The 14,503-nt window shown below is 36.6% G+C and overlaps 3 protein-coding genes across 4 annotated transcripts in view; 2 read left to right on the forward strand and 1 right to left on the reverse strand.

The window, feature by feature from the left end:
- Window positions 1-9,338, reverse strand: part of LOC143450804 (calcineurin-binding protein cabin-1-like) — a 30,643-nt gene extending 21,305 nt beyond the window's left edge. The window contains exons 1-9 of the mRNA XM_076951510.1: window positions 9,213-9,338; window positions 8,791-8,874; window positions 8,093-8,206; window positions 7,575-7,727; window positions 6,734-6,914; window positions 6,415-6,544; window positions 6,236-6,284; window positions 6,057-6,155; window positions 5,458-5,596 (exon numbers count right to left, since the gene is read on the reverse strand). Of these exons, the coding sequence (XP_076807625.1) occupies window positions 5,458-5,596; window positions 6,057-6,155; window positions 6,236-6,284; window positions 6,415-6,544; window positions 6,734-6,914; window positions 7,575-7,727; window positions 8,093-8,206; window positions 8,791-8,874; window positions 9,213-9,215 (952 nt within the window). The 5' untranslated portion in view covers window positions 9,216-9,338. The remainder of the gene's footprint in view (window positions 1-5,457; window positions 5,597-6,056; window positions 6,156-6,235; window positions 6,285-6,414; window positions 6,545-6,733; window positions 6,915-7,574; window positions 7,728-8,092; window positions 8,207-8,790; window positions 8,875-9,212) is intronic.
- Window positions 3,464-5,463, forward strand: LOC143450805 (kelch-like protein 12). Its single transcript, XM_076951511.1, has one exon. It carries the CDS (start codon window positions 3,565-3,567, stop codon window positions 5,218-5,220), a length of 1,656 nt encoding a protein of 551 aa, XP_076807626.1. The 5' UTR covers window positions 3,464-3,564; the 3' UTR covers window positions 5,221-5,463.
- A 767-nt stretch (window positions 9,339-10,105) lies between the features above and the next one.
- Window positions 10,106-12,439, forward strand: LOC143450596 (uncharacterized). 2 transcript variants are annotated; one of them, XM_076951201.1, is made up of 7 exons: window positions 10,106-10,262; window positions 10,486-10,638; window positions 11,173-11,238; window positions 11,331-11,450; window positions 11,577-11,603; window positions 11,792-11,836; window positions 12,021-12,439. In XM_076951201.1, exons 1-6 carry the CDS (start codon window positions 10,217-10,219, stop codon window positions 11,800-11,802), a joined length of 423 nt encoding a protein of 140 aa, XP_076807316.1. In that variant the 5' UTR covers window positions 10,106-10,216; the 3' UTR covers window positions 11,803-11,836; window positions 12,021-12,439. The 2 variants fall into 2 exon arrangements, with proteins under 2 accessions (XP_076807316.1, XP_076807317.1); XM_076951202.1 differs by having other exon boundaries at window positions 11,337-11,450.
- Window positions 12,440-14,503: the final 2,064 nt, after the last annotated feature.

Raw genomic sequence — 14,503 nt, forward strand, 5'->3', positions numbered from 1 at the left:
GTGACATTTGTGTCGGGGCAAGGGGGCAAGCAACAAAGTTTGACGTCACGTGGTATATGAGCGGTTGGAACGGATGATTCTATGACTCGCTGGCCGACACTTATCATCAAACTTGTAGTCACGCATGAATAACCACGCCCTGGCCGGTGCGTCACGTGAATGATCACACTCTGGCCATGCATGAGAAGCGAGAGGTTTTCGTGTCACGAGAACGTCGTTGCTGCTATCTATGCGCTCGCTGGCATGATACTAAAGTAATTCATTAGCTGAAATGATTAACCTTTTTAATTGTTTAGACTCATATCTGAGACAAACTTCCACAAATAAAAATCAAAGCTAAATGAGGTCATGGGGTCATCTGCAGCTTCCGTCTCAAGGTTTTGTCGATTATCGAAATAAGAGTTAAGTTATGTTGCCAGCTGTAAAGCGACCAACCCACCGCGTTGCAGGAACCGTTTCTCCACATACTATTGCATTGTTTGCACTGGAAACACTACCTTTGTTACTTCACAATGCCGCTTTCATTACAACGCAACAGGATGCGTGAGGCGTCGTGGGCGAATCTTGCGCCAAAAGAAAAAACTTGTCTAGGTAGTTTCAGTGCAGAGCTCGAAATTAAACCCCATGTTTCGTGTTTATCTTTTCGTGCCCATGTCTTGTCGTCTTTCAAGCAGTGCTGTTAAAACTTAAAAGTCACGCAATGAATTTCTTGCGTTTAATGCGTAACCATAACGACAACAATTGAAGTGTAATCGTTATTGTTACGTAAAAGTAACAACTGAAATTTGAAAACTAACCAACCATCTACTTTACTTGCCTTGCCTTCTACTTTAAAAACCACAAAACACTTAATTTTATGTTATAAATGTAAACTGTAAACGCGACTCTTGAAAATTTACGGCCAGGTCAGATCAGGTCACGTGTTAGAAACTTTGATTCCATTCCGTTACCTCTTACCGCCGTTTTCAAATTGATTCTAAATTTGAGATAAACCCTATGTATCAATCAAATCACCAATTTATGTAAAGACCCGTCCTGGAATTTAGAAAGTTAGGTACCTATGGACTATTGCACCAGTATCCAAGGGAGACAATGCAAAGTAGAGTAATTAGAGACATGCTTGAAACGTCATCAAAATAACTTTAGCAAACGAAAAAACAGAAGACCAATGTCACTAAAGGTTGAAACCAAACCTAGACCAAAATGATGATAGATTCCGAACTGTTTTAACGACAACACACTAATTCTGGAAGACAAGAAATACGCTGTTTTGAAAAATAGGGATGTACCGAACACGAACCTAAATATATTCAGCGTATATTAGCATATTAGCGGAGTTCATGTTTGAATAAATAATATGCGCCATTTGTTTGCGAAAATGATTTATAATAATTATATTACTGTGACGGTTTGAATGAAGTTAAACAATCAGGGGTACTGCAGCGGGTGCGTTATTCCCGCCCCACACAAATTTCTCACAACAATGTTACTCATACGATTTATGATCATTAAGTCACATTTCAAAACGGTCGTACACGAAATATTGTCTCTATACGACTATAAACTATAAAACAAAAAGTCTTTTTTAACCAGGTACGCATAATCAGATAGAACGGACAGTTACTTCAGTAAAATGGTTAGCATCGTCACTGGCAGACAAACGAGCTTTCTAGCCGAGATGAAGTTGTTTCGGTCGATAAAAATAATAAAGAACGACGCTGGCGACGCGCTCAGAATTACAGATTAAAGTTTCGTGCGAATCCGATTCCACCAACTTTATTTGTCGTCATTAACTGGGCGGAGTACAAAATATGATGTTACCATTGCAGCACAACAATGACCAGGAAAAAGTGACAAAAGGGCTTAAAACATGGAATTCTTGAAATGAAAGAATTTGTGATAAATATATCACTTAATGTTATATAAAATTGTGTACTACATAGAATTCTCATCTATGGAATCAGTGAAGCATAACGTGACGTAATCGATTGTTCCCTTGTGCGTGCATTTTGTTTTACTCAGTCCTTTTCAGTCGTACGTTCAACGCCGCAACATGTCTCTGTGCTGTTGCTGTTATAATGTTCTATCTTGATGTATTCATTCAAAGAAGCTTCAAATATAATCAGATTATACAGTAGTCATTCCTGTGTCATTATCGCTGAAGTCTATCAAAGTTCACTGTTAAGTAATACACAAGGAAACAGACTTTGTAGTGTAGGTGGGTAAACCTTCCAGGCTAAGGTAAAATACACCCCCTTTCATTACAAATTCTTGTCAAAAATAATTATTCAATGCCTTTATGGCGAACAGGCGAAGTGATGACAACCAGCCTTGCTCTCTCTTCAGCTCTTTTGACCTACTTTCCAGATTCACTCATGCGTGTCGAGTGTCATTTCTTTGTTTTCAAATGACCAGATTGCAGCACGTGGCTGCTGGCAACCAGAAAGAATTAGGATTTGAAGTTTGAAGGGGTTGAACAGATTAGTCGAAGAATATTGATAGCATCAGTATTAACAGTAATGAATGGGTTATTTGTGGAAGTAATTTCTCTGCTTGTTTTTATTTGATCAGAAAAAGGAAAAATTCGCTGCATCCTGTATTTACAAATTCTACATGAATAAGGAACAGACTTTCAGACTTGTAAACAGTTCATTAACTTGAAGCTAAAACTTCTGGTCTGATCGTTTTACTACGTTCTTTGGGCAAATTGAACCGCCGCCCACTGCATTGACAAAAGTTTATTCGCATTTAATTATATTAATTTCTACATTTATGTATTATAGTTATAATAATAATTTACACCATTTTCCATCGTTTGGGTATATTTGTCATGACATATATAATCTGTTAACGAGAACTTAGCTTATGCACCTGAGTCAACCTACACAAAGCCTCCAAGTGCACGTAAAGCGGCTTGACATTGCATTTAGTGGCATGTGTTACACTTTTATGCCTTTCGTTGAATACTTTTTACAGTTAGCACCTTGCACGTTTTAAGCCTTTGGGGTTTTGCCACTATTTCCTGCTCATTGATCGTGTATGAGCAAATGTTCGTTCGATTATGCTGTAGCAATTAAGAGGTTAGCAATTATTGCTCCCACAGTGAATGGGGAAAACTAGATACAATACTGAGAGTTAATTTTAGTTAGTTTGTAGACAGACTTGGATTAGTGTAAAATCTTTCATCGTCCCACGTCAAGCAATCATTGATTTTCTTTAATTTTGATGAATGTTTTAATTTTAAAAATATGTCAAATAAATTCTCTCTTTCTCCCTCTTACTTAGTTGAGAACTAAATCATACACAGATCGTTTTTTTTGTGCCAAGGAAATGAGCGCAAGTAGGTGGATAATAATTTGAGCACGCTATCAAGCGTGCTGTGTTTTGACAAAAGTGCACCACTTGCAAAAGAAACGAACGTGCTTCCGAGCGTGTGATGAATTGATTGCCGTCGTAACTAGCTCGAAATTTAAGTTTATATTTTTTTAGGACAGAGTAATAACACATAAAAAAATATATAAATTTAATTCAAAGTTTAATGCTCTATAAACAGCAACTGTTGCAATGGATGAAGTAATTCCAGTCTCTGCAACATTTCACGGAAATCACAATCGTAATATTCTGGAAATATTCAACAAACAAAGAGACGACCCTTCATTTCATGAAGTAACTGTTAAAATCAATGAGAGAGAGTTCTATGGACACAGAGCTCTTCTCTGTGCACTTTCACCTTATTTTAATGGAGCTCTTAACGTTGATATGAAGGAGAAGTGGAATTCTGAAATTGAATTATCTCCAAACTATGTTACACCAACAGCAATGCAGCTCATCATGGATTACATCTACACAGCTGCGGTTAAGATCGACCATGAAAATGCAGGAGGCTTATTGAGTGCAGCAAACTACCTTCAAATGGATGAAATCAAAACTTACTGCCAAGAATTTCTCTCCAACCATCTAAGTCCTGAAAACAGCCTAACAACATTGGCAAGTGCTTTAATGTCTGACAGTGATGAACTAACGGATAATGCTGAGCTTGTGATCAAACAACATTTTGAAACTGTGCTAGAACAGGAAGAATTTTTGGAGTTGGAGAAGGATTTTGTGATCAAAATTTTTAATTTAATTGACCAAGACACACAAAGTGCAAGTGAAATCTATGAAGCCCTTGTTAGTTGGGTGAAGCACAACAGAGAAGAAAGACAAGAAGATTTTCCTGAATTGTTGAAGAAAATTAAACTTTGTTTACTTCCAACCCAGTTCCTTAAACAGGTTGTCAGCATGGAAGAATTGGTTCAAAGTTCAACTGAAAGCAAAGACTACCTCCAGCAAGAAACATACAAAAGTCTGGAGATGCCTGCAATATGTAAAGAAAAACTTATCTTCCGTAACCAAAGAAAGATTGACTCCAACAAGTATTTTGTTATGGTTGGCGAGAAAACACGTCTGTATGATGTTGAAAAAAAAAGTTGGACAGACTTGCCATCATTTGTGAAAAGGATGGTTACAAAATATACCTACTGTGTCCATCGAAAGTGTTTGTACGCAATAGGCACCGACTGGCTGATAATGGAACTAGACATATTTAACCCTGTCCAAGGGTGGCGCTATGCAGGCGAAACACAGTTGCGTAGATTCTATCCATCAGTTCTCTCACTTAATGGTGTGATTGTTATTATCGGTGGAGATGGACATAAGTCTGTTGAAACATTTGATCCACGAAACAAGACACAGTTTATGCTTAGGCCGATGTTTGAAAGGAGCGACAGGCATACAATGGCTGAACGGTTAGAAAATTTTCTATGCATAAGTGGGTACAAAAGGGATAAGACAATCAGCTCCACTATAAACGACTTCAAAGCCAAGTGGCTTGTATCGGTTAGTTTGCCAGACACATCAACCCATCACAAGTATTCCAAAGGAGTGTTGTTAAGAGAAAAACTCTTTGCGATGGATGACTATTTCCAAATTCAGTGCTACGAGCGAGAACACGAACACTGGTCAATATTTGAAGGAACGATGATTTCTGATACGTCACAATGTGTAAGCGACTACAAAAAGGCCGTTATTACTATAAAAGACACTTTACTTCTGGCATTTTATGCAAATGAGACAAACATTCTTCCTTTACATTCCTACGATACATACGCTAATGAATTGAGCAAGTTTGATAAAGATTTTAACTTGGATTTTTCTTGCGATGATATTCTTGCATTTTGAGACAATATGAAGTGGATTGTTTAAACGTTAAGAAATCAGATTCTTTTTTGTATTATTAAAATCACCCAAAACTTGCATTTCTATTTAGGACGAGGATTTTTGCAAGTAGATTAGGTTGTTTCACATATGCTTCTAAGTTATTTATAGATGTTGGTATCCTTAAACTAACAACTGTATATAACGACACGATCACAAATGGTATAACACTTCTGTCACAATTTGTTTCATTAAACTTACACTTCTCTTGTTCCACTTGCTGTTTCAATGGAGTCTCCATGTTTTTCTTGTTGCTAAATCTAATCGGTGATGCAAAAGAGACGTCTTTGTTCTTCATTATGACGTCATAAGCAGCCACCAGGCTTTCACCAAGATCAAGCTGAAATGGAAGAGAAATTGTGTTGAAATGAATGACAAAAAGTTTATTGCTATTTTGATTTATCAATGATTGGTTTGTATTGTTTACACAAAGGGGCCTATAGGAGCTATGATGTGACCAGCCAAGGCCATATAGTACTGTTACTACTGTATGTAAATGTATGTAAACTGTCTGTGTATATCTCTGCCATAAATATATTACGTTGATAACAATGATGTGAATAATAGCAATGGGGATATATAACTACATTGTGTGTAATTTGACGTACATATAACTAAAGCTACACGGACATGTGTTTGTAATCGTGAGTGTTGTATTGCAAGGAAGGGCAGGAGGGTACAAGGTTAATGAATTAAACTCGATCCAGATCCAACTTGCAACCATTAATCGTATCTCAACACTTTTCGTTTGCAGTGCAACTGAGAATAGAAATCAAAAGTAACAATCACATTCATCGTACCCAAGACAATTTCATTGTTGGAATGACATATTCCTGGGCTGGTTTTGGAACGCAAAGTTTTCGATGACGTTGTCGTAGCTGCAATGCTTCACTAATGATCTGCAAACATGGAAGCATCATTAACAAACATAATAACGAACATCATATGAAATGTATTATGACATAACAATTCGACGTACATCTGAGGCTTCTTCTTCATTGATCTCAGCATCGTTTATAGAAAGCGGACTAAAAAAAAATTAAAAAATTTCAATAAATTGTATTTAGTTGATGTAAAGCAAAGTAGTTTAGTTTATATACATTATATTATACTGGTGTTACAAAACTTGGGAAACCAAATATGGTAATTTGCTGATACCAGCGTCTAAAAAGTGCCTCTGAGTCTCTTCTCAAATGAGGGCACTCTTCGTACATCTTCTCCCGAAGAACAAGACCCTTCAAATACTCCGAATCTTTCTCCAAGCCTTTGGAGATCCAGTACAAGCAACCTAGAATGGATTCTTATTATAAAGCTTTAGAGTATATTCCTCAGCAAAACAAGGCGTGGTGTAGCCCGACTCCTCGATAATTAATACTTCTGACTCTTTAGAAATTAATAAGCTCATGAAAACTTTAGTCGCAGTAAACTTGGTAGAGATTTCCGCCATGTTAGAAATTGCAACTCCGTGACGTCTTACTTTCATAATCCAGCAGAGCATAGAGCACAGTGATTGCTGAATCAAGGCAGGGCCAGTGATTCTCGTTACAGGAAAGTCCGCTGGTGAAAGCATGTCGTGCAAGAGCAAGTCGGCCAAGCGTGATGGCGTGGGTTCCGATCCTTTGCCACAAAGTGACATCAGTTGTATCTAGCATCACCGCCTGCGTTTAAATGATACTTAGAAGTAACATAGACATCATAGAGTCATCTTTGGAACCAAAGTCAAAGTTGGCTCAGCAGCCAATGTCTCAAAAGCTGGACTCGCAATAATGCCACTTGTGTCCCGTGTTTCATACCCAGTGTGATACCAGTGAGCAAGGAGTTAATGACACTCGCTCCAGATCAGTGGACCTGGTGGACAGTTCTAAAATTCGAGCAATACCGTATAAAAAATCAAAAACTAAATTAAAAAGTGTGCGACAATCGAAACTTGCGCAAAGGCTGGCTCAGTAGGCAGGGCACAGGTGATGAGTAGGGCTAGTTTTGTCATTTACTGCAACTTTTGTTAAAATTAAGTGCAACTTTCTCACGATTTTAGTGCAACAAAAACTTGCCCTAGTGATGAGGAATCGTCGCCAACTTTAAGACTTTGCTCAGTCCGAGAATAAAGATTATGACATCATTATAAGCAAGTTACATTTGATTGTCTGCTCGAAAGCAGAAACTACCATGATAGGAATGCAATTACTTGCCTGGACTATACATTAAACTTTAGCAATATTACGTGCAGTATATTTCCCTCTAATAAACAATTGATTAGTAACCCATAACAGAATTTGAATAAACACACAAATACATTGAAAATCTCCCAGTCTCATCACCTCAAGATAATGTTCCATCGCTGTGTTTATGTCTCCCCTCTCTGCGGCCATACTCGCCATGTTCTTATGGGTGGAGTACTTCAATATTAGGCCGGGATCTTTTAGGGGTCGCTGTTTTGCTTCTCCATTTTCATCAATTAACGTCGTTGCAGCCTTTAAGAAAATAGTTAGGTTTGTTTAAAACATCGATTTCAAATAATGCCAAGAGTGTAATAAACAATGACAAATAGATCATATACAAAATATATAATACAACGTGACATATCTCAAAATATGTGTTCGTTTATGACAATAAAAAGTAAAACTCTTTTTTTATCTTGAATTTATTTAACAAAATGACTTTTGTAAAGGCAACTGGATTACGCAAGACAAGCACTTGGGTAAGGAGAAAAGGCCCTGGCACCCCAGATGTTAATTTTCAATTAAAACAGTTTAACGTTGGTTAAAACTGATTTGACTTGTCACTTTCATGCCAGTCGAGTAGTTACTTACAATATCTAAATTGTTCTCAAACTTACATGGGTGACAAGAGAGGTCTGCAAGAGATCTTCATAAACACAAATCGCTTCGTTGTGCCTCTGATCTCGCTGAAGTTGCAAAGCATCGTTGTACAAATCGAACGCACGAGCTTCCTAAAATTATGATAAACACATAATCCTGTTGTTAGAAGACTGAAATATCTTGCACATGCACAAAATAAGCAAATTGAGAAAGTCACATTTCATCCTTGCATTCACTTTGACCCAGATTTAACTTCAGTGAAATAATATTTCAAATTCACCTCCAATTTCCACAGACATCACAACAATAGTATGTCACTGGTGTATAGTTTGGTCATATCACAACAAATCAAATCACAAAAACATAGGCTACTGGTAAATGTACAAGCTTGGTCTTGGAACAGTCCTTTAGAACAGATATTTTTAAAGAGCAATGCAGTAATCTTGAATCAACTAAATATTTAAATCCTGCTGATCAGGAAAAGAAATTGAGTATACCCCCACTTGAAGGGGAAGAAGTTATGATGTAATAGAAAAAATTATGACATAATAAGTACTCAATACTCCATCCTGATACTGAAGTAAGTAAAAGTGACCCAAGAAAAACCGGGTATAGTATACAAGTGCACAACCACAGGATGCCTTTTTATCCTAGACCTCAGCTACTCAAATTGTGACGTAATCTGGTTGTGCAAATTTAAAAATACAAAATATACCTGAGCTTCTTTCGTCCCGCGGGTGGGCTGTTCCTCATTTGAAGATTCTTCACTCGTGTGTTCGTTTAATGCGGTCAGACGAAACTAAAAAGAAACAGTCACTTACTGAGATGGCTGTTTTTGCTTATATTGCAACCATGTGGACAATAATATTAGGCCTAATTTCAATTTCATTCACATAAATACAATGAAACTGCAAGGAGTATTATTAGAGTATAAGGAGTAGAAACTGTTTTCACATAGGCAAGCAAATGCATTAAAATGATCTTTGTATAAAAGTCTTGAAATTTTAGTCAAAAACATGTATTCATGACCCATAAATCAATCACCACGTCACAAGTAAAATAGCATCACCATATGTTTTAATTGACTGATAACAATTTAACGCGATTAACAAGTTAACATATGTGCGTTTTTCATACCATCTCAGAGCAAAATATACACTTTTCGTTTTGCTCTGTGGAGAATCAACAGCTGGGTGCTAGAACCTCAAGACTAGACATACAGTATTTGCTTATTTTCACGTGTTTCAGATTTGTAAATACCAATGCTGGAGCCTGCTGCAATTTACTACCTACCCTGTGCAAACAGCGTCACTGCGCGGACAAGTATAAAGACAAAATTCGCTACTACGCGGCGCTAACACAATGAACAAAATAATTTCATAAAGTTGTTTTGAAGTAACTGATGAAATTAAATTAAGTTCTCACGAACCTTTAATTTAAAAGATCTTCACATTACGCTAATGTTATAACACTAATTCATCAAAAATAGCAACGAATAAATTCAGCAAATTACAAAATCTTAAAACTGGTACAATAGTCTGCACTTTTATGCTCTTATAACAAGGTTTCTTTTGTCCAAGTATAAAATCGACAAAAAATTAACTTGAAACGGAAGTAATTATCGGAGAGAGCTCATAAAGAAAAATGAAAAATTGAAGTGAATAGAGAAATGTTATTGAGGAAATGATGTGGTTTCAACAGCAAACTCTGATGGCTTCTCTTCATCAACAATGGAATTTTATTGCCTTTTCGTTCAAGCTGACACAAGGCAAAACGAATTTTATCGAGTTAACTGCAACTGTAAGCGTAAACGAAAGACAATATCTACTAGAACGAAACTGATAATAAATTACCTCGGATTGGATTATATTAAGTTGATGAGTCTCGAACAATGGTTAGGGTGAAAAATATTTGTACGATTGTAAATGGGTAAAAATCGATTTTTTTCCAAAAACCGAGGCAGGATAGTTATATTGGTTTAGTAAGTTAAGAGTTATTTAACGTTTAAACTGAGCAGAGATTTAGAGGTTAAAAGCGAAGTAGGATTAAAAACTTTTTTTAAATGCTTTCATATTAGCCTATTAAAATATAACTTAATCCAAGAAAAATTTCTATCAAAAAAACTTATTGTTTTTCAAAAAATGAACATTTTTCTCTTCTTGTTTCCTTGTATGCTGTTCATTGGCGGTAAGTGATGACGTGGAATTTTATCAGTAGGTTACGTTCGATCAACTTTATATTATGCGCCAGCTATAGGCTGCACATCACAATATGTTTAATGATTTGAAATGATTTATCACCTTATAATTAAGACAGCAAAATGTTCTTCTTGAAACGACGTCAAAAAGTTTTGTGACGCAATTATCGAATCATTTTCGCACTAATTAAAAAATATATGATTTTTCTTCAGTATGTCAAGGCAGACCGTTCAATTTCGACATCGACGATACGGAAGTTCACACGCTTGTGAAAAGAGAAGCCGGAAGTGGGGATGACAATGGCGAGGGAAGTACTGGGATGAAAATGGTCTCCTCCGGAAGCGGGGAGGAATCCGGGGACCGTGGTAAGCACTAAAATTCCATAGACATCAGAGCGAAACGTAAAATAAAAAGCTGACCGGATCAGTCTAATCCAAAGTCGGGAACAGGTAGTAAGAGGTCAAATAAATCGTAAAACAAAACGGAAAATTTCAAGTTTTAACTTATGATGAAAACATTAGAATTAAATTTACGTCACAATGTTTCGAAAATGAATACGGAGAAAAAGCAGAAGTAGCGAGAATCAGTTCTTGACTCTTGGCTTATACGTGTCTGCGTAGCTTGGAGCTTGGTTTTGACGCTGGGTATGTGTTCTTTTTTGAATAACATACTTTCAACAGGTGCCAAATAAAGCGGTCACGCGGGCTGCCGGTTCCCTACCCATGCTCTAAGCAGCTAAAACTTGACTTTATGCAACATGACTTGCAAGATGTCATGCAACCGACCCAGTTTACAAATGACCCGTGTTTAGTTTTCACTTTATGCTCTCCTTATTATACTGACAACGCTGCATAAACTAAAAGTGTCTTCTTATACTGAACTTCACCATTTACTTTTAGATGTAAGAGGGAAACCCCCAAAGCTCCCGCTACCAGGATGCAACGTTGACGATGAAGACTGTGGCGGTACATCCATGATTCATCCGCCAATCACGTCATTTTTATGACGCTGCTGTAGTGAGCAATTTGAACAATCTTTAAATGAAATTTGCTTTTAGTTACAGTTGAAATTAGCGGAAGTGGAAGTGGAAGTGGAAGCGGAAGCGGAAGTGGAAGTGGATACGGAAATGTGGGTGGAACAACTATCGGATGTTCGGAAGATGATGAAGATTGTGGAGGTGAAATAGCATCAAATCATTACAGTATAGTGACGTAATCAATACGTAATAATATAGTAACAATAATATAGTAACGTAATGAATACAGCCAACAGCGTAAGTCTGATCGAGATATATTCTTTGCAGTGGACATGAACTTCAGTGGCGGTAAAGGTACGTCATGTCACGCATGAGTAATTTTAGAGCTGATTTCATCAGTGATCTTTTGAATCAAATTTTATTTCTATCAAACCAGCGTTTATCTCAAGTCTTTTTAAATTTTGAATAACTTAACTTTTTTTTGAAATTTGAAATATTAAAAAGATATCAAAATATTTTTAAATCTAAAATTATACTTTCAGCGTCTGAGTAAGGCAGCGGCCATGAAAACAGATCCAGGAAATAAGGTAGCTTTGTGATGTAGGCCTAATACGCGTTTCTATTACGCAATGTTCTTGTAGTGGACATACTGCACAGTATTAACACATTGACACAACACTATAGTTACATCTTAACTAACCAATATTTGTAAACATAACAAGTCTGATGTGTAAATTGTCACAAATAATCCTGAAATTTATTTTCCTGTAGAAATCTTTCTCAATTTTGCTACAGCTATGGAAGGAATTTCTCAAATATGACACCACCTCAACATTTAATTTTAACTTGCTGGGTTTTCCCCGATCAATAAAATCAATTGAATCAACGTCATTTATATTTTCTTATAAAACAATTTGTTTTGTGTCGTAGAACTGTAAGAAGAAAATTAGTATGACGTGATACTTATAATGAACTTTGAACCTTCTAAAAAGCTTGATAAACAAGTCTAGAACCGACAAATGCATCTTATGTCGATACCACTGGCATATATCACCATTACATCACTTGAAATAAATTGTTTATAAGTGTCAGTATCGCATATTTTATCTGTGTAAAGTGTAGAGTATTTATCCGTGCATTATTCCGTTGTTCAGTATTATGACGTAGGTAGCAATAGAATTTGTAAATCAGTTGCTAGTTTTTGATCTTACCAAAGCATATCATTGCATCCTGGTGTTTTCTTATTGGTCAATTACTTCCGTTCCGCTTTCGTTGTTGCCTCTACCTGGCAACAACAGGACTCTCTCGAACTGAACACTTGCTGGTATCCCTTAGGTTGAGATTCAGCATAAAACAAAGCCTTTAACAAACCTTTTTAGATTTCAAGTAAAGATTTTACTTTCAGAACACACTAATGTGTTTGTAGCAGCCTGACTGGTTAGATCAACACGTCCTATGCTTCTCTTACTGATCATTGTAATAAAATCTTCGTTGCGGCTTTATATGGACCATACATTGTTACAGCACATTTGCTATCTGTGAACGTGAAAAACGATCTCGGACTGGGTTGAACGCTGATGACGACATTGGGCGACAAATATTCAAATCGCTATTTCATATAAGACGTTAAAAAACTTTACACAGCAAAGTTTTGCATGGTTTCGTAAAACTTGCTTAGTAGCCGTAAAACGCGTTTTATACTTAAGAAGCAACTTGCAAAGAGTTTTCTTTAACTGGTTATTTTTTCCGCAGTTCGTTAAAGCAACCGGTGCCAGCTGTACAACACCACGTTCATAACACTACGTAACAAAATTTTAAAAAATTTTTGTTTGGCTACATTTATTAAGTGTGTCTGTATGATTTTCAAGCGCTGATTCCAAAAATGCTATCAGTTTGTCTGTCAGCATTATTATGTTGTAAATGGGCGTCCTATTTACTTGAGCAAGTGAATGGGAGTGGGAGTGTAAAATGCAGACGAATGTGCTTTTATTTCTTATCTCAGTTTTCATTTTATCACAGCCTGTTAAATTCAGTATAGTCTCATTAGAAAGTCGCGTTTAATGTTTACAGAGGGAAGTATGCCATATGATTACATTTTGTACAGTTAAGTCTTGTGTAAATCTTATGGGAATTTTGCTTGGTCTGCAAGGTGGTTACACAAAATACTCTTGCTCTCTGTGTTTGTGGAACAGTAGAGCTGGTGGTGAGCACTATGAGAAAATTCATTGGCCGACACGGGAAAAACTAAACCCAGGAATGTACAACGTTATTAGGGAACCTCTTGTAAGCCGGGAAATAGTTGTACTGCCTCCACTTCATATCAAATTAGGTCTGGTAAAACAGTTTGTCAAAGCTTTCGATTTTCAAGAACAAGTTTTTCAAGAAATCCGTTCAATGTTTCCCAGACTATCACTTGCCAAAATAAAAGGAGGAATATTTGTTGGTCCTCAGATAAACACAATGTTAAAGTGTAAAAGCTTGGATTTTTATGTTCGCATCTGGATTTTTTTCAAGAAAATCTAGGTGACTTCAGTGAGGAGCATGGTGAGAGATTTCATCAGGATATTGAGCCAATGGAAAGACAATATAAAGGCCGCTGGGATAGTGCAATGATGAGAGACTACATTTCGTCTTCGGTAAGGCAAGACAGGAGTGGTCATAAAAGAAAAGCTCTCTCAAAAGTACATTTTTGAACGACTCTTACTGTTTGACAAAAATATGTTACATTTATCTTCAAGCCTTCCTTAATAACGTTTTTAAACTGGTTTTTGCGTTTAATAAACCAAACAGAACCTTGATGTGGAGTTAAAGTCTACTGCAAGAGTAGAACACAATTTGCTACTTACAGCTTTATCAAAGTTTGAATATCTCAAAAAGTAACGATAGTACGAAAAAACTAACTGGATTTTTGAACTCAGCACCCAAAAATACATAAAGGGGCATTAAAAAAAGTAGCCAAACAAAAGTTGTGTTACGTAGTGTAATACTATGACAAATTAAATTTCGTTTGTGTATTACTCGTGTGAAGTATTACACAACAAACTCATCTGTAATAATGACCGCGTAAGCTGGCGGCTATTGTTAGAATATGAGCGAGGACGATTGATGGTTGTCAGTTCTCATACGGTTTGATAATGCTGTTTGTTTCATTTCTGTCTATGCAGTATGCACATTACTGAATGATAAGTTCCCATTTTATTTATTATCAGACACAAAGGCTTTCACCTTCGGGCAAAGCTTACTGAATGTTACAT

This window comes from Clavelina lepadiformis, chromosome 3, assembly GCF_947623445.1.
Source record: "Clavelina lepadiformis chromosome 3, kaClaLepa1.1, whole genome shotgun sequence".
In the NCBI taxonomy this organism is placed as follows: domain Eukaryota; kingdom Metazoa; phylum Chordata; class Ascidiacea; order Aplousobranchia; family Clavelinidae; genus Clavelina; species Clavelina lepadiformis.

What these genes read in the sequence shown, in the direction of transcription:
- LOC143450805 (XM_076951511.1), top strand. Translation starts at nt 3,565, where the DNA reads ATGGATGAAGTAATTCCAGTCTCTGCAACATTTCACGGAAATCACAAT.
- LOC143450596 (XM_076951201.1), top strand. Translation starts at nt 10,217, where the DNA reads ATGAACATTTTTCTCTTCTTGTTTCCTTGTATGCTGTTCATTGGCG. An exon ending in TTGTATGCTGTTCATTGGCG is followed by an intron (nt 10,263 to 10,485) that starts GTAAGTGATGAC and finishes ATTTTTCTTCAG; the next exon opens with TATGTCAAGGCAGACCGTTC. An exon ending in TGACGATGAAGACTGTGGCG is followed by an intron (nt 11,239 to 11,330) that starts GTACATCCATGA and finishes ATTTGCTTTTAG; the next exon opens with TTACAGTTGAAATTAGCGGA.